A 23692-nucleotide genomic window follows, 5' to 3' on the forward strand; every position below is an offset into this window, starting at 1 on the left:
CGTCTGTGCATATAACTGGGGACTTACTTTCCTTTTGTTGATGCTTGCTATTACTTTGTTTCATATACCTTGAACTACCTTGACATATTAGAATTAATTCATGATGTATATTTTTGTTAATGTATTTTGAACTAAAGGATTTAAAACCTACCTCTAAAATAATCTTCTAAATAAAAGATTTGTTCAATTAAGATTCATAAAAAGATAAAAATAAAGAGAAAATAATATAATTAATAATATAAATGTATACGTTTGATGAGTGAATATGTGTAACTGTGAAATAAACATAAATACTGAACCCAAAAAATTAAAATAGGGGGCCAGGGAGATAATACATTGGATAAAAAAGGCACTGTCTTTACACATTATAGACCCATGATTGATACCTAGCACTGAGTACCATCTCCAGAAAACTTCAAAATGTTGCCAACAAAACAAAAATGAAATAGAGCAACAAATGGCCAGAGGTAATAGACTGGGGCAGGAAGAGTACAGATATTAAGGCACCTATCTGGACTGAGGCTGAATCTTGTTTGCTCACCTGCATCACATTGGTCTCCTAAACACAGAACTTCATGTAGTATGTGCTTTAGTCATATAAGCCTTATCTGATCTCTTAACAATATTGTTACATCCAAGAAACTGAACTCAGAACACTTTCTAACACCATGAATAAATATCAATTCAAATGGATTTCATTAACTTTTAAAGCAAAACGTCTATCTCTAACACTTCTTACAAATACTTTAGTATAGTGTACATACTTATTACTTACCTTATAAGCTATAGGGTTATGAATTCTGTCTTCTGAAATTTTTTCAAAATAAATACATGGGCATCTTTAGATCATAGTTACTGGTTTGACAATATCTTATAAAATTATGATCCTTTGCTTTTGAATGAGTATTTTATATATAAATCTATTTAGTAATTAAAATGATAATTTTTAAATATAGAAATAGCAAAGTCTTAGAAGATTACTGTATGAAGTTAAAATTATATACTTTTAAAGATTATACTGCTTATTTAATCCCTTTGGGGTCGGTCAGTTTTACAGGAAAAATATAATAAAATTTATAAAATGGTCTATTTTGAGACTTTAAAATTTTAATGATACCTTTAACGATTGTGACTAGATTGCTATTTAACAAAAATTTGTTTACTTGACAGGATATATTATTTAAACATCATTATAAACTGCTCAAGCATTAAATCTTTCAAAGATAACAGTTTTAGAATAAAGTCAGTGAATCATTCCTTAGAGAAAATTTGTTTTACTGAATGGTTTGTTAAATTAGTAAGACCACTTAATATAATAAAATATACCATCCTAGAAATAAACTATTACTTTAATTAGTAGTAATAAACTGAGCAAAGTTGTTTAAGATTTGCTAACAAACATTGAATATCTTATAAATGATCTATTATTATTTACAATTTGTGTTCTAATGTTAAATTATATAGATTACTAAAACATATCCTCTTAAAAACACAGCTTTGTTTTTCTGTTGTAACTGACATTGCAACGGTATATAATTTATGAAGAAAATTCATTATTCACATAAACTTTAAGATGCATTTAATTTATGTCAACAATATATTTTATATTGGGACTGGAGAGATAGCATGGAGGTAGGACATTTGCCTTGCATCAGAAGGATGCAAGTGGTTCGAATCCTGGTGTCCCAAATGTTCCCCCGAGCCTGCCAGGAGCTATTTCTGAGCATAAAGTCAGGAGTAACCCCTGAGCGCTGCTGGGTGTGAGTTAAAAACCAAATAATAATAATAATAATAATAATAATAATAATTTTATATTATTTTATTTGCATACTATAAACAGCATAAATTAGTTTTAAGTAAATTAAAATCTTCAGTATTTGGATATGTTGCAAAATATCACTATAATGAGACTTTTAATATTTTTTACTATATTCAGTTTCATTTTTAAAATATGTCAACAGTAGAACCAGAAATATTATAAAGAATCAGTTCCCAATAATACATGACAAGCACTCCAGGAATAACTCCTGAGCACAGAGTCAGGAGTAAGCCTTGTACAGAAGACAGTGAATTCTCTAAAAGAAAAAAAACATAAAAACAAAAATAAACAAAAACATAAACAAAATAAAAAGTGGGAACAAGTAAGTTTTTCTGTAAATTTAGTTATTTTTAAATATATCAAGAATATATTTTTATCTGCAAAGTGAGCAATGTAAATTAATTTTATATTGGTAGTTATTCTTTATATGAATATATAATGCCTACATTGTTAACATTTTCTACTACTTTTAAAATTAGCACAGTATGTATTTTATTAAAATACATTATATATCACATTTTAATATTTTTATTGTGATATAAACAATTTAATAATATTTTTCAATTTTAAACAAATTTGATTATGATATTTGCATTCAGAACTTGAAGCCATTAGTGGCCTCTGTAATATTAAAAAGCTACTCATAGACCTTTCTAACTTATGTCTAGTTTCTTATTCCAAAAGATAACTTATTGAGCCAAGCCAATCCATTTGGCCATTTTTAAGGTAAAATAAAAGTAACTTTTACCACCTTGTGTTTTTGAAGCTATGTCTAGTATAGTTTGCAGTCACCAGTCCTGTTGCAAGGAAGAATCCATACACAACTCTGACAGAACATTAAAATAACAGACTGTTACAAAGCATTAAAATATTTTCACTGAACAAGAAGTAAACTTACTTACCTTAAGTTGATATGTTCAGGGTTTCTGCTGGGAATCAGAAGTACAGAGAAACCATCTTGGGCCATGCTGTTTCCAGCCACCTGAGATTGGATTTCATGAGCATTCCTGCTGGCTATCCTGCCTGCTTCTTTCTCTCATTGTCTATGGACTAAATGCACCCATAAAGAGACACAGAGTGGCTAAATGGATCAAAAAGCTCAATCCAACCTTCTGCTGGTTACAAGAAACACATCTGAATAGCCAGAACAAATATAGACTCAAAGTAAAAGGCTGGAGAAAAATCATCCAAGCAAACAAAACTCATAAAAAAGCTGGAGTGGTCATACTAATATCAGATGATGCAAACTTTATACTCAGAAAAGTTGTAATGGACAAAGATGGACATATTGTATTAATCAAGGGGTATGTACAGCAGGAAAAAAAATCACCCTCCTAAGCATATATGCACCAAATGAGAGGCCAGCAAAATATTTAATACAATTACTGACAAATCTGAAAAAGGATACCAATAACAACACAATAATTGTGGGAGACCTCAACACAGCTTTGTCAACACTTGATAGGCCAACCAGACTAAAACCTAACAAAAATATACTATCCTCGAAAAGAGAAATGGAAGAAAGAGGCCTAATATATATATATATATATATATATATATATATATATATATATATATATATATATATATATATATACACACACACATGTTGGCACATAAAACATACCTCTATAATATCAAGAGGATAGAAATTTTGCAGGCTACCTTTGCAAACCACAAGGCTCTGAAATTATATGTGAACTACAAAGGGACACAGAAGAAAAACTTTAACACTTGGAAATTAAACAACCTAATACTGAACAAACAGTGGCTCCAAGATGAAATCAAAGAGGAAATCAAAACTTTCCTGGAAACAAATGACAATAAAGACACAAACTGTCAGAACTTATGGGACACAGCAAAAGCAGTACTGAGAGGAAAATTTATAGCTTTGTAAGTACACATCAGGAAGGAAGAAGGGACCTACCTGAATAGCTTAATGACACAGCTAATAGAACTAGAAAGTGCTCAACAAAAGGAATCAAAAATAGGGAGACAGAAGGAAATAACAAACCTGAGAGCAGAAATCAATGAAATGGAGACCCAAAAAAACAATCCGAAAGATCAATGAAAGCAGAAGTTGGTTCTTCGAAAAAATAAACAAGATTGATAGACCATTGGCAAAACTAACAAAGAAAGAGAAACTTGATAACTCGAATTAGGAATGAAAAAGGGGAGATCACTACTGATATGGCAGAGATTCAAAGGGTAATCAGAAACTACTTCGAGAAAATTTATACCACTAAAAATGGGAAACTGGAAGAAATGGATAAATTCTTGGACTCTTATAACCTTCCATGGTTGAATGAAGAGGATGTAGCATATGTAACCCCCCCTTCACTATTGAGGAAATTAAGACGGTAATCAAATGTCTGCCCAAAAACAGAAGCCGGATGGATTCACTAATGCATTCTTTCAAACCTTTCGAGAGGAACTACTACCAATCCTGGCAAGACTCTTTCATAAAATTAAAAAAACAGGAACACTTCCAAATAGCTTTTATGAAGTCAACATCACATAATACCTAAAAGACAGAGATGCTACCAAAAAGAAAATTACAAACCAATATCGCTGATGAACACAGATGCAAAGATCCTCAATAAAATCCTGGCAATTAGGATTCAATGCCTCATTTAGAAGATAATTCATTGTGATAAAGTAGGTTTCATCCCAGGAATGCAAGGATGGTTTAACATCTGTAAATCTATCAATATAATACATCAACAACAAGAAAAATAAAAATTACATGATCATATCAATAGACACAGAGAAAGCATTTGATATGGTCCAACATCCATCCTTGATCAAAACACTCAGCAAGATGGGAATGAAAGGAACCTTGATCAATATAGTTAGGGCCATCTACAACAAGCCAGTGGCAAATATTATCCTCAATGGAGAAAAATTAGAAGTCTTTCCTCTAAATTCTGGTGCAAGACCAGGCTGTCCTCTCTCACCACTCCTATTCAACATAGCACTGGAAGTACTTGCTATAGCAATTAGACAAAAAAAAAAAAAAAGATATCAAGGGAATCATGACAGGAAAGGAAGAAGTCAAGCTCTCACTGTTTGCAGATGACATGATACTCTTCTTAGAAAACCCTGAAGAATCTACCAAAAAGCTGCTAGAAACAATAGACTCATATAGCAATGTGGCAGGCAACAAAATTAACACACAAAAATCAATTGCTTTTTTATACACCAATAATAACAGAGGAGAAATAGACATTAAGGAAACTCTGCTCCAAAAAATAAGAGAGTACACACAGAAATGGAATCACATACTGTGCTCATGGATTGGCAGAATTAACATCATCAAAGTGGCAATAATCCCCAAAGCATTGTACAGATTTAATGCAATCCCTTTATAGATACCCATGACATTCTTCAAAGACATAAATCTAACACTGTTGAAAATCATTTGGAACAATAAACAACCTCGAATAGCTAAAGCAATCATAGGGAAAAAGAATATTGGAGGTATAACTTTTCCCAACTTTAAACTATATTACAAAGCAATAGTTATCTAAACAGCATGGTATTGGAATAAAGACAGAATCTCAAATCAGTGGAATAGGCTTGAATACTCAGAGAATGTACCCCAGACTTACAATCACCTTATTTTTTTATAAAGGAGAAAGAAATCCTAAATGGAGCAAAGAAAGCCTCTTCAACAATTGGTCTTGGCACAGCTGGCTATCCACTTGCAAAAAATTGAAATTAGACCCCCCAGCTAACATCATGTATGAAGGTAAAATCCAAATGGATTAAAGATCTTGATACTAGACCTGATACAATAAGGTATATAGAACAACACGTAGGTAAAACACACCATGACATTGAGACCAAAGGCAAATTCAAGGAGGAAATGGCACTCTCCAAACAAGTGAAAGCAGATATGGGAATATATTAAATGGAGAAGCTTCTGCGTCTCAAAGAACATAGGGCCCAGGATACAAGAGCCCCCCACTGAGTGGGAGAAACTATTCACCCAAAACCTATCAGATAAGGGGATAATATCCAAAATATACAAGACACTGACAGATCTTTACAAGAAAAAAAACATCTAGTCCCATTAAGAAATGGGGAGAAATGGGGCCGGGAAGGTGGCACTAGAGGTAAAGTGTCTGCCTTGCAAGCGCTAGCGTAGGACGGACCGCGGTTCGATCCCCCGGTGTCCCATATGGTCCACCTAAGCCAGGGGCGATTTCTGAGCACATAGCCAGGAGTAACCCCTGAGCGTCAAATGGGTGTGGCCGAAAAACCAAAAAAAAAAAAAAAAGAAAAGAAATGGGGAGAAGAAATGGACAGACAATTTGATAAAGAAGAAATACAAATGGCCAAAAGCACATGAAAAAATGCTCCACATCACTAGTAATCAGGGAAATGCAAATTAAAACAACTATGAGGTACCATTTCATCCCACAGAGATTGGCACACATCACAAAGAATGAGAACAAGCAGTTTTGGTGGGAATGCAGAGAGAAAGGAACTCTTATCCACTGCTGGTGGAAATGCTGTCTAGTCCAACCTTTATATAAAATAATATGGAGATTCCTCAAAAAACTGGAAATTGAGCTCCCTTATGACTCAGCTATACCACTCCTAGGAATACCTTAGGAACACAAAAATACAATACAAAAATCCCTTCCTTACACCTATATTCATTGCAGCACTATTTACTATAACAAGACTCTGGAAACAAGCAAGATGCCCCTCAACAGATGAATGGCTAAAGAAACTATGGTATATATACACAATGGAATATTATGCAGTCGTCGAAGAGATGAAGTCATGAAATTTTCCTAATATGGAATCTATTATGTTGAGTGAAATAAGTCAGAGAGAGAGAGAGAGAGAGAGAGAGAGAGAGAGAGAGAGAGAGAGAGAGAGAGAGAATGGTCTCACTCGTCTATGGGTTTTAGGAAAAATGAAAGACATTTTTGCAATAATTTTTAAAGACAAAATAGAGGAGGGCTGGAAGTTCCAGCTAACCTCATGAAGCTCACAACAAAGAGTGATGAGCTTAGTTAGAGAAATAACTACATTGCTAAGTACCCTAACAATGAGAATGTATGATGGAATTAGGAAGCCTGTGTAGAGTACAGGCAGGGGTGGGGTGGGGAGGAGGGAGAATTGGGATATTGGTGATGGGAATGCTGCACTGGTGATGGGGGGTGTTCTTTACATGACAGAAACCCAACCACAATCATGTTTGTAATCGAGGTGTTAAAATAAATAAAAGTTGATAGGTTCGTAGATTATCTCTACTTACCTGAATGCAGTATCGTCACATTATAATCAGATTCTTCTGCTAAGCAAAGTCATTTTGAACTAATTAATAAGAGCCCACATAAAAGTAAATTTACTCAGGAAATGGAATCTTATGATGCTTCCTCTTTAAATTAAATGTATAAAAATTGACTTTTTATTTTGCTACCATATATAAGGCTTAGGAGTTGAGTTTATTACCGTCTTTTCTATGAGTTTTGGAGTCATACACGGTGATACTCAGGACCTACTCTTTTCTCCATTCAGGGATTATTTCTTCAGAGATAAAGTAGGTTCTGAAGATCAACCCCTGGTTGCACATATGCAAGATAAGCATTCTACACTCTGTAACATCTTTATAGCCTCAAGGATTGAATTTCTGATATGTTCAGTAACTATACAATTCTAGAAAAATGTAAAAGCCTTGATAGTACCAAACGATGTTATTTTTATGAATAACTGACAATATTGAAATGTTCATTATTATACTACAAAACTCTTCTTTCTTATAAATTATGCTTGTTAATAATCATTAATTGTCTTTGCTTTCACAGATAAGGTTATCATAGACAAGGTTTCCTCAATGTTTGTAATTTTTAAACTGATGTATCTTGAATTTTGAAATTTAAGCTTTTACATAACTTTTTTCTTATTCAACTTCACTTTTCACATCATAATGATATAAAGTTACATACCATTATACTGTCAAATTCTAAAATCATAATATATGATCAAAATGTACAATGCTCCTAGCTTTTTGTTGAGTGCTTTTATATAAGTATTTTTGTAACATTTACACAATCCATAATAAAGAAGCTTAACGTTCTAAGAACCAGCAAGACTACTGGCTTTCCAAGACTGATTATATGTGAGACATAAGTTAGAATGAGGTATTTTTTCTGCTAAAATTTAAAATTTGTTCAACTTATTTTATTTAAATCCATAGTCTGTTTAATGAAAGAAAAACAAGTAGGACAAAAGTACAATAAACAGATGGAAGGGCAGTTAACTTTGCAATCATGAGAAAAGTAAGAACGGTGAGCATTCATATATGATAAAAACTAGAGAAATACTGAAACCACTAATGATAGGAAAAGTAGGAATAAAGGAAAAATGTTAATATACAAGATAATGATTTAACAATGATATGTCTCTTATTGAAAGACTAGTAGTAGAATAAGTTTTTCTTTGTGAGTTTAATACTCTGACTATTAAAAACCTAATAAAGACATATTGGTATGATACTAATTTAATATTTTGTATGATACAATATTTCAAAAGAAGATTTTCTATATCATATACTGTCATTCAAATCTACAATTAAGAGTTGCATGTAGTTGACCTGGGACTGATGAGGGTGGGATAGAGCTCATGGGCGTCTATCTTCTTTTCTCATTCCTGTCAGCCCATATGGTCCAACGAGTGCCAGGTGTGGTTTCAGAGTGCAGAGCCAGAAATGTGCGGCCTAATATCAGGCAAAGCAAGGTGTGTGTGTGTGTGTGTGTGTGTGTGTGTGTGTGTGTGAGAGAGAGAGAGAGAGAGAGAGAGAGAGAAGTAAGAAGAGAAAGAAATAGAAAAAAGAAGGAAGGAAGGAAGGAAGGAAGGAAGGAAGGGAGGGAGGGAGGGAGGGAGGGAGGGAGGGAGGGAGGGAGGGAGGGAGGGAGAAAGAAAGGAGAAAGGAACGGACAAAGAAAAGAAAGGAAAGGGAAGGGAAGGAGAAGGGAGGAGAGGGAAGGGAAGGAAAGGGAAAGGAAGGGAAGGGAAGGAAAAGGAAAGGAGAAAGAAAAGAGAAAGGAAAGGAAAAAGAAAAGAGAAAGGGAAGGGAAGGAAAATGGAAAGAAAATGAAAGGAGAAAGAAAAGAGAAAGGAAAGGAGAAAGGAAAGGGAAGGGAAGGAAAAAAGAAAAGAAAAGAAATTTGTTTTTGCAGAGCTGATGTTGTAAGAGTGCTTTAACATTCTTTCAAATTCTGCAGCTAGACTGAATTGTTTTTGTGTTTGGACCATAGCCAGTAATGTCCAGGGTTACTTCAGAATCTGCACTTAGAAATTGCTCCTGGTGTTACATGGGGCCCATATGGGATGTCAAACTCCAAGTTGACCTCATGCAAGACAAGTATAGACCTACTGTTCTATACTATTAATTTGTCCTCACTAGTTTGAGTTTTGTATTTTTTAATGGATGAAAATTATAATAGAAGTATTTGATTCTAATTCAAAATAATTTACTCTATTACTATTATTGTATTATAATGACTAAATAATTTCAATAGTTAAAGATTTTGCAGCTACAACATTAGAATAACAACATGTCTAGTGTTATTTTTGCCCAATTTTGTTCTGAAACTTTTTCTTCCTGTCTTAGATACCAGGTGCCCATGCTGACTTCCAGAGCTTAATTTTGTCTTTGAGAACTTTGCTTGTCCATTTTTGGTCTGGGTACAGCTGGTCCGTGATTCTTTATCTTGTTCTCTCTAAAATAAGCTATTCAGATTAAAATAAAAAAGTGAGGCAAATAGTTGATCTCTACTTATATGTGAATATGTTTCCATATTTTATTTAATTTATAAATGTTTAAATTTTAGAAAATTTTAGTTACAGCTTCATCTTCTTGAATTCCCCTAGGAATAACAAAATGTGGGTGAAAGTGATAGAAATTGGGTAGGTTGTCAGTCTTCCTGCATTTGATCCTGTTATCCCATATGGTCACGCAAGTTCAGGGGTGATCCCTGAGCTCAGAATTAAAAGTAAATCTTGTGCATTGACAGATGTGCCACCACCACCACCATAACCCCCCCCCGCCAAAAAAAACCAAAAAACAAGCAATAAAAAAATGTCTCAATAAACACGAGCAGAAATAGTACTGATTTGTTCAGTATCCCTGATGCCAAGCCAGACAAATTCTGTATCATAGAATGATTTTGATTAAATGAGGCCTTGGACTATAAAATTGGTGGTACTCAAAGATAATACATAGAGATTAAAATCTGAATAATGCCAAATGATACAAAATATGTATTAAATTTGTCAGCTCTAAAAGCTATTCTGTGCTGCTTGCTAATTATCGCCATTAGAAAGAATTGAGTACTCAAAATTCCTTAAGCCCTTGATAATAATGTAGTGTATTTGTCCCAAACATGTAACGTGTTTTACTGTTGTTTTTACCATAAAAATTCTAATAACTTAATTATAGTTGTTTTGATAATTGAAATTAAAAACACATATTTTCATTTATATATATTCTTCTTAGTGCATTTTAATTAATTCCTGCATTTTTACAAATATATATGTATATATTTGGAGGCTTATGATCAGGCCTTACTGAGCCTGTCTCTGAAATCAGAGATCACTTCTGGTAGGCTTCAGTAACATATATGGTGCCAGGGATCAAACAATGATCAGCCACATGCAAGGCCAGTGCCCTACTCATCGTACTCTTTATGCTATTTCAAGTAATAAACAATTTAATAGGAGTGGAACAGCAAGTCATTCTTAAAGTAAATATGTCTCTTCTGTATGCTTCTTAATTTTTTCTAGGTTAACACCTAAAATATCTATTCTAAAATATTTCTCCACACTAAAAAGAACTTGGTATAATTAAACCTACTAATTAGGCTTTTTCAGGTACTGGTTGATTTGGAGAAGTATTTTTTTTATAGTTGAAAGCAAATTGCTTTTATATTCAGGAATATCAGGCATACCTGATAAATCAGTTGTCCATTTTCTAATTTGTGATATTGTTCTTAATGGAATAGAAGGGAGTTTTCTTTTGAAGGAGTTTCTAGATATGTAAATCCTTTACTGGCAAGCAAATATCACTTTATTTACATAATAATAGGATATTTTTGGGACTATTTTGGGAAAACCTTGATATAAGTGAGAAATTATTATAATGGAAAACACTATGGATTAATACAGAGAAAGTGGACACATATTTACTAATTTTAATTCATCTTCAGTAATTGAAATTAGTTGAAAATGACTTGAGAAATGTTAATAATGTATTATTTGAAACAAATGTACTAAATATCATTGTCTTATTTTTTGACAGTCTCAAGGATCCAGGAGTTGTGGGTAAGCAATGGAGGAGCTCGGTGCTAGCTCACTGCAAGTCATGCCCAGTGGCCCGGCCCAGCCCTGTGTGTGGTTCAGACGGTCACATCTACTCTTCACAGGTAATGGAAATCATCAGCTTTGATTATGAAATACAGGTTCACATTTATTAGGTTAACATTATGTGTTCTTTAATGAGATTGTCCAGATGGTTTATTAATATTAAAATATTCTCACTGGATAAGAATATTCAGTATATATCATTTCATTTATATTATTCAGAATTTTATTCAATATTAGAAGTTTTAAAATAGTAAAGCTGTGAACATATATACCCTCATATATTAAAACTCAAACTTCCTTTGTTGCTTAAATAAGAGGTCAGCATGTTACCATACCATACTGATTAATTTTTCTATAACTTATATAGAAACTACAGCCTATCATTATTATTATACTTTTGGGGGGGATTTTGTGTCACATCCCCAGTGTTCAGGGGTTACTCCTACTTGAAACTTTGGGACCATCACCTTAATATATTTATAATTGATAGAAAGGAAGGGTTGAACCACACTAAACAGTATATGGTGATGTTCTGCATACCATTTACAGTTCCAAGGTTAAATTGTGGTTGACCATGGGCAAAGCAAGCACCTTAATTCCTTTTCCATATCTCTGGTCCTTTTTTCATGTTTTTTAAACAGATAATTTAGAAAGGCTATTTTTCTCATTAATAAAATTACATAACTTTATAAAATAATCTTACTTCAACTCATACTTGGTTTTGCATACTAAATAGTTCAATAATTTTTGGCCAAACCTATTATAATTAGACCTTGCAGCCTTTTCTTGATTCTCAGCCAACTTGCCAGTGGTTATATGTTATAGTATGTAGATGTAGGGACTGGGATCAACCAAGCTACCCCAATAGACCTTAGGGGCTAACACATTAGCTCCTGGCAGTTCTTGGGAGACCAGGCAGTGTCAGAGTTGAAAACATATTTAGCCACATTCAAGGTATGTGCCTTAACTTTTTCTTAGATCCCTTGCCAAATAGATTTTAGTATCTGCTATAATTCAGTGGCACACCTTTCTATTAGCTACACTTTTTTTTCAGAATATTTCCTTATAATTTACCTGCATTTTCTAATTAATCTTGATAAGAGCTCAAGGATAATATAAAAAGTATAAATTTGTTCTGTCAAAATTGCATACATAGTATAGACTGCTGAGCCAGTATGTATCCTTTAATGATCACGCCAAGTGCCTATTTATTATGGTTAAATGTATTTATATAGAAGTGTAGAAGAGTTTTGGGCTAAAAATATTAGCAAAACCTTGATCTTGATTAATGTACAGTGATCCAGGTACTTAGCTTTGCAAGTTTAGAAAATTTATGTTGTTGGCAAAAATGGAAATGTATATACCTCATACTGTGAATCCCAATATGATAATTTTATGCAAACTATTATACTAATATATGCAAGTATAAATGGAGTGCAAATTGTGAGATTCAAAGAAACTGAGAGAGCTATATAAGAAGCAAATACTAATCCTAAATTTATTTGATGACTATTAATGATTCAACAAGTTGTGTCAAGAAGAAAATGAAAGTTGTATTTTTTCTAAGCGTATATATACTCATTTTAACATAAAATATGCTATAGGTATAGATACGCATTGCCCAGAGTTATCACCTTACCTAGAAAGTCCATATTACTACCATCACCTACTTACTTGGATCTCTTTTAGATGTTTTACTATAGATGAGTAATCATTTCACAGTTTATTATCTTGTAATATTAAGTCAAATTCACCAGTGATTTGTGATAATTTTAGGAAAATTGTGATAATTTTAGAAAAACATATGGTTAGATTGGCCAGATCTAACCCATAGAATAAATAGAACTTATATTTCAATTCTTATTCTCCTTTTAGACGTGCTAAGATAGTCTTGTTAAGACATTCTTCTTAGCTTTGTAAATCTGTTTATTTTTTTCAATATCTCTATTTAAGCACCATAATTACAAACATGTTTGTAATTGGGTTTCAAAAGAATACCTCTCTTCACCAGTGCAGCCCCATCTCCCTTCCTCCCTTACTTCTCCTGAATTTGAGAGATGCATTCTACTTCTCTCACTCACTACCATTGCCATGATAGCTGTCAGTGTAGTTACTTTTCTAACTGCACTTATCACTCTGTGGTTAGTTTCATATTGTGGGGCAGTCCTTTCAGCCCTCACCTCTATTATCTCTGAGTATTATTACAATAATGTCTTTTATTTACTTAAATCTCATAGATGAATGAGATTATTCTGTGTCTATCTCTCTCCCTCTGACTTATTTCACACATTTTTTGTTTTTTGATTTCATGGTGTTAGGAATCAAAACCAAAGACTCATACTAGTCAGAGAAACACTATACTAAACTGCCTTTCTGTCCAGTTCATGTAACAAATATATGGCCTTGTTGATATTTTCATTTAAATCATTTTAAATTATACAGATTTGAATTATTATATTTATTTATATATTATTTCTTTTTAACTACTTTTACTAAGGGACATATTTTCATAGAAAGGCTTGAGAAAACATGGTTCAAACTAATTTCAGTTTTCACTCATCCCAAATTTTATAGCTGTTGTTTCTAATTTAAATTGGTGGCTTTTCTAATTTGAATCACCAAGCTTAATGTTAATTATGCTGATGATTGACAGCAGTTATTTGAGCTGTATAAAATAAGAAAAGCAAAGAGAATCTACTAGTTCAGGAGGAATTTATGTTAAGTATAATACTTTTATACGTTTATTGGATTTTGGATTTAATTAAGTCACTCAACTATTTGATTTTAGATTAGAGGCAAGTCTTTCATAAAATGACCATTTCATGATTATTTTTTTCAATGTATCTTCATCAGAAGATTAAACAGAGATGGGTGAGGGGTCATAATATCTGCAGGCTTCTAACTTATTAAAGTCTGTGAACATACTGAGAAAATACTGGGAGGGCAAGTTTAAATATCTTTGAAAAGAATCAAAGCCATTTGAACTTACATTAATAGTGAATTCTATATTAAAAGTTCATCATGATCCTATGCTTGAAGACCTGATCCATTTTGAGTAATTTTGATATAATAAACATTGGCTTGATCCAAGATAAACCCAGTCTAAAGTATAAAAGTCTAATTGGAAGTCCAGTCCAAAATTATATATGTTTATTGGATCTCCTACATTGCTTTGTAGTTCATTTTGTACTATGGATATTACTATAGGTTTTATTTCAGATGTATAATGTTTTCCCATTAAGTTCAAATTAAACTAATAATATTATATTATATTTCCACTGTGTGACTTAATTGAGATGAGATGAGATGATTTCAGAGTACAGTAGATACAAGATCTGCGAATGGGGTTGAAGAGATTTACCAGAAAATTACAAAGAGGTTTTTTTAATGATACAACTAGAATATACCTTAGGCAATTATATCACAATACACAATGTGATCAATAGGGATGCTTACTTTATTTTAGTCCCAGTTTTAATTTTTGTCACTTGTCTATAAATCTTTTAATATTTTAACATGTATAAATGAAGGGGGAACAATAAAATTATGAGAAAAATAAATTGACTATAAGAAATTGAATAAATATTGAGAATTTTGTGATATTCATTAGAAATATTTTTGTACATTGTATCGTTATGTCCTGTTATGAAAAGGTCATGTTTCTCCTCAAGTTCATTAAAACTTCTTTTTTCAAAGTAGCCAATGTTTCTTGAATTCTTTTGATTCAACAGTGCAATGGTAAATTTCAAAATATAATCCTCTTCAAGTTTATCTGAGAAATAATCATTCTTGAATTGACACAATAGATCAAAATTCATGTTTCTTTAGTTCAGGCAAAGACTATTTTTATTTTATTATCATGCTTTACTAAGAAGTATAAATTGTTGTCCAATACACCATCTATATTAGATCATGAATATATTTATCAATGACTTGTGTAAATTGTATACTATGCTTGCTGAGCAGAAGTCAATAAATAATAATAATAATAATAATAATAATAATAATTTGTAGAACCTAGGAGGTCATCTATAATAAAAGTTCCCTCAGGACAGCACACTGGGTAATTTTAAATTCTATTCTAACATAGTTATATGACATTCAGCCATTGAATTTAATAATAGTGATCTCCTTAGTCATGAATACTGCTTATAAGAAATTGCATATTGATGGGGATGTAAATAAATGTCGATAAAGAAGCAAATAGAAAATTAATCTGTTTAACTTTTGAATTCCAAACTCTGGCTACAGAGACATTACAAACTTTGGTTGGATGTGGAGCCTTTCAAATTTGAATATAAGTCCCCCAAGTGACTTGTCTATATTTCAAGTTTTTGTTACTTTATCCTAATCATTTCTTAATAAGCAATCCTATATAAATTTTGAGCATCAGAACAATTCTGATACCTACTAGAAATTTGAAAGCTTATATACACTAGTATTTGGGTTTTTTGTGTGTTTGTTTAGTTTGGTTTTTGGCCCTCTATCAAAAATAACTTTTTTTATTGCTAAGGGACATATATATGCAGTTTTGAAAACTAAAATAGGTTTGGCCACATGCAAGGCAAATACCTTATGCTTCAACTATCCCTTCAGACTCATAGATTCAGTTATTGAGGAAAATATGATTACCAAAATTTTATTTTATTTTATTTTATTGGTTTTTCAGGCCACATCTGTTTGATGCTCAGTGGTTACTCCTGGCTAAGTGCTCAGAAAATGCCCCTGGCTTGGGGGGACCATATGGGACGCTGGGGGATCGAACCGCGGTCCTTCCTTGGTTAGCGCATGCAAGGCAGACACCTTACCTCTAGCGCCACCTCGCCGGCCCCCAAAATTTTATTTTTTAAATAGAAATAGAAGCTAAAAGACAACCTAAGAGAGAACATATTTAATATTTATAAAATTCTGTCCTATCTTTTAGAAGCATCACACACATCTTAATTTTCACATGAACTTTATTTTTTGAATGTGGCTTGAGGAAGATTGAGTCACATTCATAAATGTTTAGGGCCTACTCCTGATTATCTGCTCAGGGATAACTTAACAGGAACAAAACTGAGATCTTCCAAGTGTAAAGAAGATATCAGAATCCTCGGACTTTATCTCTGGTCTCAAAATCTCAAAGTTAAGAATTTTGGGAGTAATATTTTTAGTCAAAATTATTCTATCTCGGGGCCGGCGAGGTGGCGCTAGAGGTAAGGTGTCTGCCTTGCAAGCGCTAGCCAAGGAAAGGACCACGGTTCGATCCCCCGGTGTCCCATATGGTCCCCCCAAGCCAGGGGCAATTTCTGAGTGCGTAGCCAGGAGTAACCCCTGAGCATCTAACGGGTGTGGCCCGAAAAACCAAAAAAAAAAATTATTCTATCTCAAAAGACTGACTAAAATGCCTTTCTGTACAAATATTACATATTTTGGATTAAATGTTATTATACATAAAGGTGAACTATGACTTAACATTAATTTAAAGATTTCCCAATAGTCACTAATCTATACTGTTTATAATTTTTGCACTGTTGAGTAAAATAAATTTATTTGTTTTTACTATGGAATTAATTTTCTCCTCATATTTTATATATATGAAATATATATATGAAATATATTTCACAATGTGCTACATTATAGTGGTTGAATTAATTTAAATGAACAAATTCAGATTAAAGAAAACTACAAACTATTTTCTTTATAAAAGGGAAAACAAAAATAAGAAAATTAAATTTAAACAATAATGTGTCCTATGTTTAGGACTGTTGTGTATATTGCTGTCACTAGTTATTTTATGGCTAGATACAAATTCTTCTAGCCTTTCAGTCACATATGCTGTAAGATATTATAGCTGTAGCAATGAATATTTCAACCTATAAGTTTATTTTACAAGTTAAATCAATTTTCTGCAACTTTTTAAATTTATTTTTTCAATCATTTTCTTTTTTAATAATAATAATTTTTATTGTGACCAAAAAGTGAATAACAAATATTTCACAGTAATATTGATGGTACACAATGACAATGAATCAGGGCCATGCCCACCATCAGGGGTTGTACTCCTTCCCCCACCTTTTCCCAGCGTGTATACCATATCTACCTCCTGTGCCCACCCCCAGTGCTAGTGTAACTGTTCCCCTCTGTGTATAGCTTGTTGTATATAGGATATTGATTCTGTTGTTGACTTTGGGTTTGGTGTTTAATTCTGGTCATTTTTAATTCTACTCAATGTTCATACAGCAGTTTGGTCCTGGTACCATTCATTTTTATTTTTCTTCATCAATTCATGTGGCAGAACAAGATAATTCAAGTCGTTTGGTTCTGCTAGAAGACAAAAATGAAAAATAAAAACAAAATCAAAAAACAAAATAAAAACATATCAACAACCACCACCACAACAACAACAAAAACCCAACAGTTAAAAAAAAAAGACAATATCTGTCAAAAAAAAATCACCCAATAATAACCACAAGGGTGGAAAAGAAAATTAAAAAAAAGAAGAAGAAAAATGAGGAAAATTAAAACAAACAAAGGGTTAGGGTTAGGGTTAGGGTTAGGGTTAGGGTTAGGGTTAGGGTGTGGCGAGTTTTTTTTTTTTTTTTTTTTTGCCTAAGCACAGTAAGTATTGGGGAAGTAAGAAAGGGATTTCCCTTGGCTTAAGAGATTCAGTTTCTCCACCATTGAAACACACTGTCATAGGAACAGATACTAACTCCATACTCACTCATTTACACACCCTTTTACACACAGGTCTTTTTGTGGTGCCAGAGAAATCTCTGCTCAGATATGGGTCATGACATCCTGCCTCTGTAGTTGGAGCTCTTGTTATTTGCATAGGTCATAGGGCGAAGACTATGAGAGAGTTTTTCTTTACAATTCTAGGAGTTCTATTTCATCACTGTTGTTGTAATCAGTGTTCTGTAATAAATGTTTTTAATTTTTGCTCAAGTCCTAGTTTGAAGCCTAGGATAGTCTTCATTATGGTTCCAGAAGGTCTGCTCAGTCTCCATTGTCAAAGAAGGACCTCTGTAATTAGAGAACTTGATTTTTGTACAAGTAGGTTAAAGCCTAGTATAAGGTTTTTCTTATTGGTCCCAGGATAAGTTGTGCCCAGTCATGGTTGTCAAAGTCAGTCTTCTGTAGTTAGCTAGCGCTCTTGGTTTTTGCACAGACCATTTGGTATATTGTCTTCTGATTTCAATTTACAGTTCGGTGATCTGATAAGTCAACTTGCCCTTAGATTAAGTTGTCGTTGTTTCTTATTGTCTGAATGTCATATCAGAACTGGCACAAGTTGGTATCAAAGCAGTATTAGGAATTTCCCAGGGGAGTTTGGTTCCTGGTGTTGTTGCAGGGAACTATATCAGTTCTACATCTGGGATCTGGGGATTGGGTTTGCACGAACACTGTCTAATCTCATGGAGACTGAGTTGTGTCCACATGACACATGTTCAGGGTGGGTGGCACCCCAGTATTATAAAAAGTATGAGTTCTTATCTCTAGAAGATAAGATCTTGTTTCTGTGCATAAGGTTTCCCCTTTTTTATTGTGCCTATACAAAAGCATATGATGTCATGTTATATTGCTGTTGCATTTGGGGTAAAAATGACAGGCTGTACAATCTCAGTGCTCTGGTTTTGACCTGAGCGTTTATCCCAGGCAAGAGATTTTTCTTTTTCCCTCGGTTTTTATTCCAAGTAGAATCAAAACAGGTGAAGTTAAAGAATATATATATATATATATTTGTATATATATGATAGAAGAAATAAATAAAACTGAATTTAAAAATAAATTTAATAAAAAAAGTAATCAACGGGGGAAAAAGTGATGGAGGAGGCCAGCCTTATGTCTGGGAATAAACTCCCTAAGATGCACTCTTATAGAGATATTAAACATGTTACAAAGGCAATATAGGCATCCCAATTAAGTCTTTTGAGATACTCTTGTGGGGGGCGAAATACAAGGCACTTTTTCATCACAATTTTCTGCAACTTTTATTATACTGAAAACTTTTAACTTCAATATTATTTTAATTTCTAGCAGACAGGGTTTTAGAATTATAATTGCCTTCACAATACAGGCTTCTTAAAATTAGGCAAGCATGCCCTATTTTTGAGGTTAATATGTTAATCTTTCTTCATCATCAGATATCTGCCCAACTTTTCCAGGTATATTTTGTAGGTTATTTTATGCTTCCCTTTCTTTATAATTATCATATATATATGCTTAATTTATGGACTTTCAAGATTTTGGGTTATAAAGTCAAAACAAGGTGGTCATTAATTCCAAATTTTACCTACTAAGGCATTTTGATATTACCACCTTGAATTAGTATGAATAATGATGTATAAAAATATAAAAATAGCATTTTATGAAACACAGTTGTTTTGTCATTTTATTTATAATGTGTTATAATTTTATTCATATATTCAATTACTTCAACAACATTCTACAGGTAACAGCAACGTTGAAATATTTATAATTAAACTATTTTATCCACTGTTTTTGACTTCTGCTTCCTTTCCCGAAAATTACTTGACTAATGAATACAAAATAGTTTGATGTTGATTTGTAATATAGAAAAGTACCAAGAGTTTTGATCTATTTCATATCCTTTTCCTTATTATATGGAAAGTATTTGAAAGGGCTATGTGTTTTTTATTATCTTCTGTTTCTTTCCCCAAAGTCCCTGTATCATTATTTTCTTCAACTTTGAGCATGGTACCTTTGTATATATGCTTCTAAGAGAATATAGGTATATTTCCCAGAATATATTGACCCAGTCAGATTCAAAGGAATCTTGAATTAAATTTTAATTAAAATTAAGTTCTAATAGATTTTCCACAGATTTCAATAGTGTTTCCCACAGCCTAGAGCCAGTAATTTAGCTGTGAATGAGACACAGTGCATCAATGAGTTTCCCTCAGGTGTTCAGTTATTTTCTTTCTAACTTACCATGGTCAATAGCTCATGAATGATTATGCTGTATAGTAACATATGACCTTTTCTTTGCTTTAGTTTCAATATCATATGTTTATATATTTATTAAGTATATGAAATATATTTATATTTTATTGAACAAGCATTTATTTAGCTCTTTTGTGTAGAGACAAAGTGAATGGTTTGTATATTTTCTTCCTTGTATAGCTGAGAATATGGAGACAAAGAGAAGTTATTCACATACAGCCACTCAACTAAGCCCAAAGGCCATCTCTAAAGCACAGTTACACCTTAGAGTAGTGGATTTGGGGTAAAATCTTTGTTGTTATTTTGTTTCAACAATACTGCACATAATCTGTTAACTATATTTGGATCACTAAAGAAAATTTTAATATATTTCCAAAAATGTATACTGCAGTTCTTTTTGCTGGTTTTAAACTTATGATTTTTAAATTGTAATTTTAGATCTTTAGCATAAATCAAATTTAATTGCATATATATATATAATACATTCTTGCAGATGACAACCCTCTTTTATCTGGAAACTTAATATTTTTAATTTAAAATATGGCATTCATTGAATAATTTGGGGATGTAAGAGTCAACACTGAATATTATTAAAAGCAGAAGTAAGGCTTCTAAGTGTGTGTGTGAGAGAGAGAAAGAGATAGAGAGAGTGGGTGTATTTAGCTAGTTGTAGCAAGAAGCTAGAGTAGAACTGTGTCTCACTGAATTAACTTATATGTGGGAGAGGCTACACCCAATGCTGCCCAGGCTGCTGGCTCTGCACTCAGAAATTATTCCTGCCAGGCTTGGGGAACAATATGGAATGACAAGAGTCAAACTCAAGTCAGTCACTTGCAAGGTAAATGCCCTACCTGCTATGCTTTATCTCTGGCTCTGGTGTCTGGCTTAGGTGCCTAAAAAGATGAATTTTACTCATGAAAAAATATATTTAGTTCCTTATATTGTTCCTTTTGAACAGGAGGAGGGTGAATGTATAAGTGACTCCTTGGTCACTTGGGCAAGCAATTGAATGCCTGGGTCTAAGGATGCAGTGTTCTTGGGTGCTGTGGTGTTGAAAGTGCTCAGAGTGCTGCAGACACTGTGATACTGGAAATATAACCCAGTTGGACATGTGTTAAACATAAACCTTAGCTACTAACCTACTCCCAGTGTTCCTGTTTTGTTCCTATGCCACTGATGAAGTATGGGTCTATTCTTAGGCTTATACCACATTGTAAAATTGCTCTTTCTCAATATTATATTTGAATTCAGATGTTCCAACTTGTTCCCTTTTCAAAATCACCTTAGCATTTGATCTTTGCCTTTTTATGTGAATTTTAGAGTAATCTTGTTATTTTCCACAAAAAAAGACTATAATAATACTGAATGTTTGAACCTATAGATAAAATTTGAAGAGAAATAGCCTGTTTAGGGTACAGGCGGGGGTTGGGGGGGGAGGAGGGAGATTTGGGACTTGGGTGATGGGAATGTTGCACTGGTGATGGGTGGTGTTCCTTTTATGACTGAAACCCAAACACAATCATGTATGTAATCAAGGTGTTTAAATAAAAAAAAATTAAAAAAAAATTTGAAGAGAAATAATAGTAATATTGAATCAAGTTCATAGAAATGTTATATTCCTTAACTTATTTAGATTAATATTATTTTAAAAAAGCCCATTTTGCTGAATGATTGCATGTCTTGGTTAAAAATCTTGAGGTGAGCTATTTTTCTTAATGTTATTCTCAATTTTACTGTAAACTTTAATTTATTTATTTTTAATTTTATTCTACTGAAACCATTGTGATTTATAAAGTTCTTCATAGTTGGGTTTCAGACATATTTGAATCAGGACAATTCTGCCACCTTTCCTGACCAATGTTTCCCAAGTGCACACCATACTACCCTTTCTGCCCCGCAGCCTGCCAGTATAACAGGCCCATTTTAAGTTTAGATTGTTAAAGTTTGGGTCTCTTGATTCCTTTGTTGTAGACTTTGGCATGGATATTTGGTTCTGTCCTTTATTAATACTACCAATGAGACTGCTTGACCCCTGGCCCCTATGCTTTCTTTTTTTTTTCTTCTTCCACTCAGTTTGTTTTCTCCTCCTCACTATACTCTCGAGCCAACTGTATTCTAGAAAACTCCCATTTAGACCATTGTGTTTCTTCATGCAGTTATTCAAAATACCACATATTAGTGATATCATTCTACATTTATTCTCCTCTGGCTTTACTTCATTTAAAACAATATCTTTCAGTTTCATGCATATTACTGCAAATTGCATGATTACATGATTCCTTGCAGCTATGTAGTTAGTATTCCACTGTAGATTTGTGCCACATCATCATGATCAACTTGTCTGTTGTTGGACAACTAGGTTGATCCCAAGTCTTAGCTATTGTACTGAGTGCTTCAATGAATAGCAGTGTATATATACATCCTTATATATGAATATTTTTCTGTCCTGGAGATAAATACCCAAGAGAGGAAATGATGGGTCATTTGACAGCTCAATTTTGAATTTTCTAAGAACCCTCCATACTGTTTTCCATAAGAGTTATGATTCCCATCAGGTAACATTCTACCAGCAGTGGATAAGAATGCCTTTCTCACCACATCCCCACCAGCAGAGACTGTTTCTATTATTTTTGTCTTGTGCCAATCTCAGTGGAGTATGTTAATATCTCATTGTTGCCTTGATTTAGATTTTCCTAATGATTAGTTATGATGAGCACTTTTTCATGTATCAGAGAAGTGTCAGTTCCTCTCTCCATTTTGTTTGTTTGTTTTGTTTTGGTCCATATCCGGCAGTGCTCAGGGTTACTGTTGGCTCTGTGCTCAGAAGTTTTTCCTGGCAGGCTCCGGCCCTCCTCTCTTCATTTTTTGACGGGATTTTTAGGTTTTGTGGAGTTAACCTTTGTGAGTATTTTGTATATCCTAGATAACGAACCCTTATCTGATGTCTCACCTTTAATTTAAATTGTTTAGGACTAATATTATTTTATATTTTTATAATATCCAACTTTGGCTATTGATACTTTGCAAATTTGCTTATTTGTATCAGTATTTGTAGATGTTTCAGAATGTTTATATATACAACTCTGAATGAATAAAGTAATATTTCTTCCCTTTTAATGCATTTTATTTCTTCATCCTTACTGTTTTTATTAAGTCTTTTATGATAGTGTGTAATATATCTTCTTTACTTAATACAAATTTAGCAGGGAAGTACTTAATATTTTATCAATTTGCATCAAGTTATGTAGAGCTTTATCATGCAAATAAATAAAACACTGAAGAGACCTTATACCAAAGCTAATTAGGCTTCTGTATTCATTGCACTATAGAATAAACAATAGTAGCGTCTGAATCCTGTTATCTATTAAAAGGTGAAACCATATCATATATTCTCTTATCGACTTTTATGTTATCTGTGTTATATAATATTTGATAAGACAGGCTTCTCTTTTAAAAATAGCCTACATAGTTTGCATTCTAAGAGGCCAAACTCTTTAAATTATGTATAACATGCTCATAAAGCATTTATTTAAAAGA

The 23692-nt window shown here is 32.9% G+C and overlaps 1 protein-coding gene across 1 annotated transcript in view; it reads left to right on the forward strand.

Annotated features, from left to right (window-relative positions):
• Positions 1 to 23692, forward strand: part of SPOCK3 (SPARC (osteonectin), cwcv and kazal like domains proteoglycan 3) — a 267952-nt gene that overhangs the window by 130727 nt on the left and 113533 nt on the right. The window contains exon 4 of the mRNA XM_049772678.1: positions 11139 to 11262. Within this exon, the coding sequence (XP_049628635.1) occupies positions 11139 to 11262 (124 nt within the window). The remainder of the gene's footprint in view (positions 1 to 11138; positions 11263 to 23692) is intronic.

Source organism: Suncus etruscus, chromosome 4, assembly GCF_024139225.1.
Source record: "Suncus etruscus isolate mSunEtr1 chromosome 4, mSunEtr1.pri.cur, whole genome shotgun sequence".
In the NCBI taxonomy this organism is placed as follows: domain Eukaryota; kingdom Metazoa; phylum Chordata; class Mammalia; order Eulipotyphla; family Soricidae; genus Suncus; species Suncus etruscus.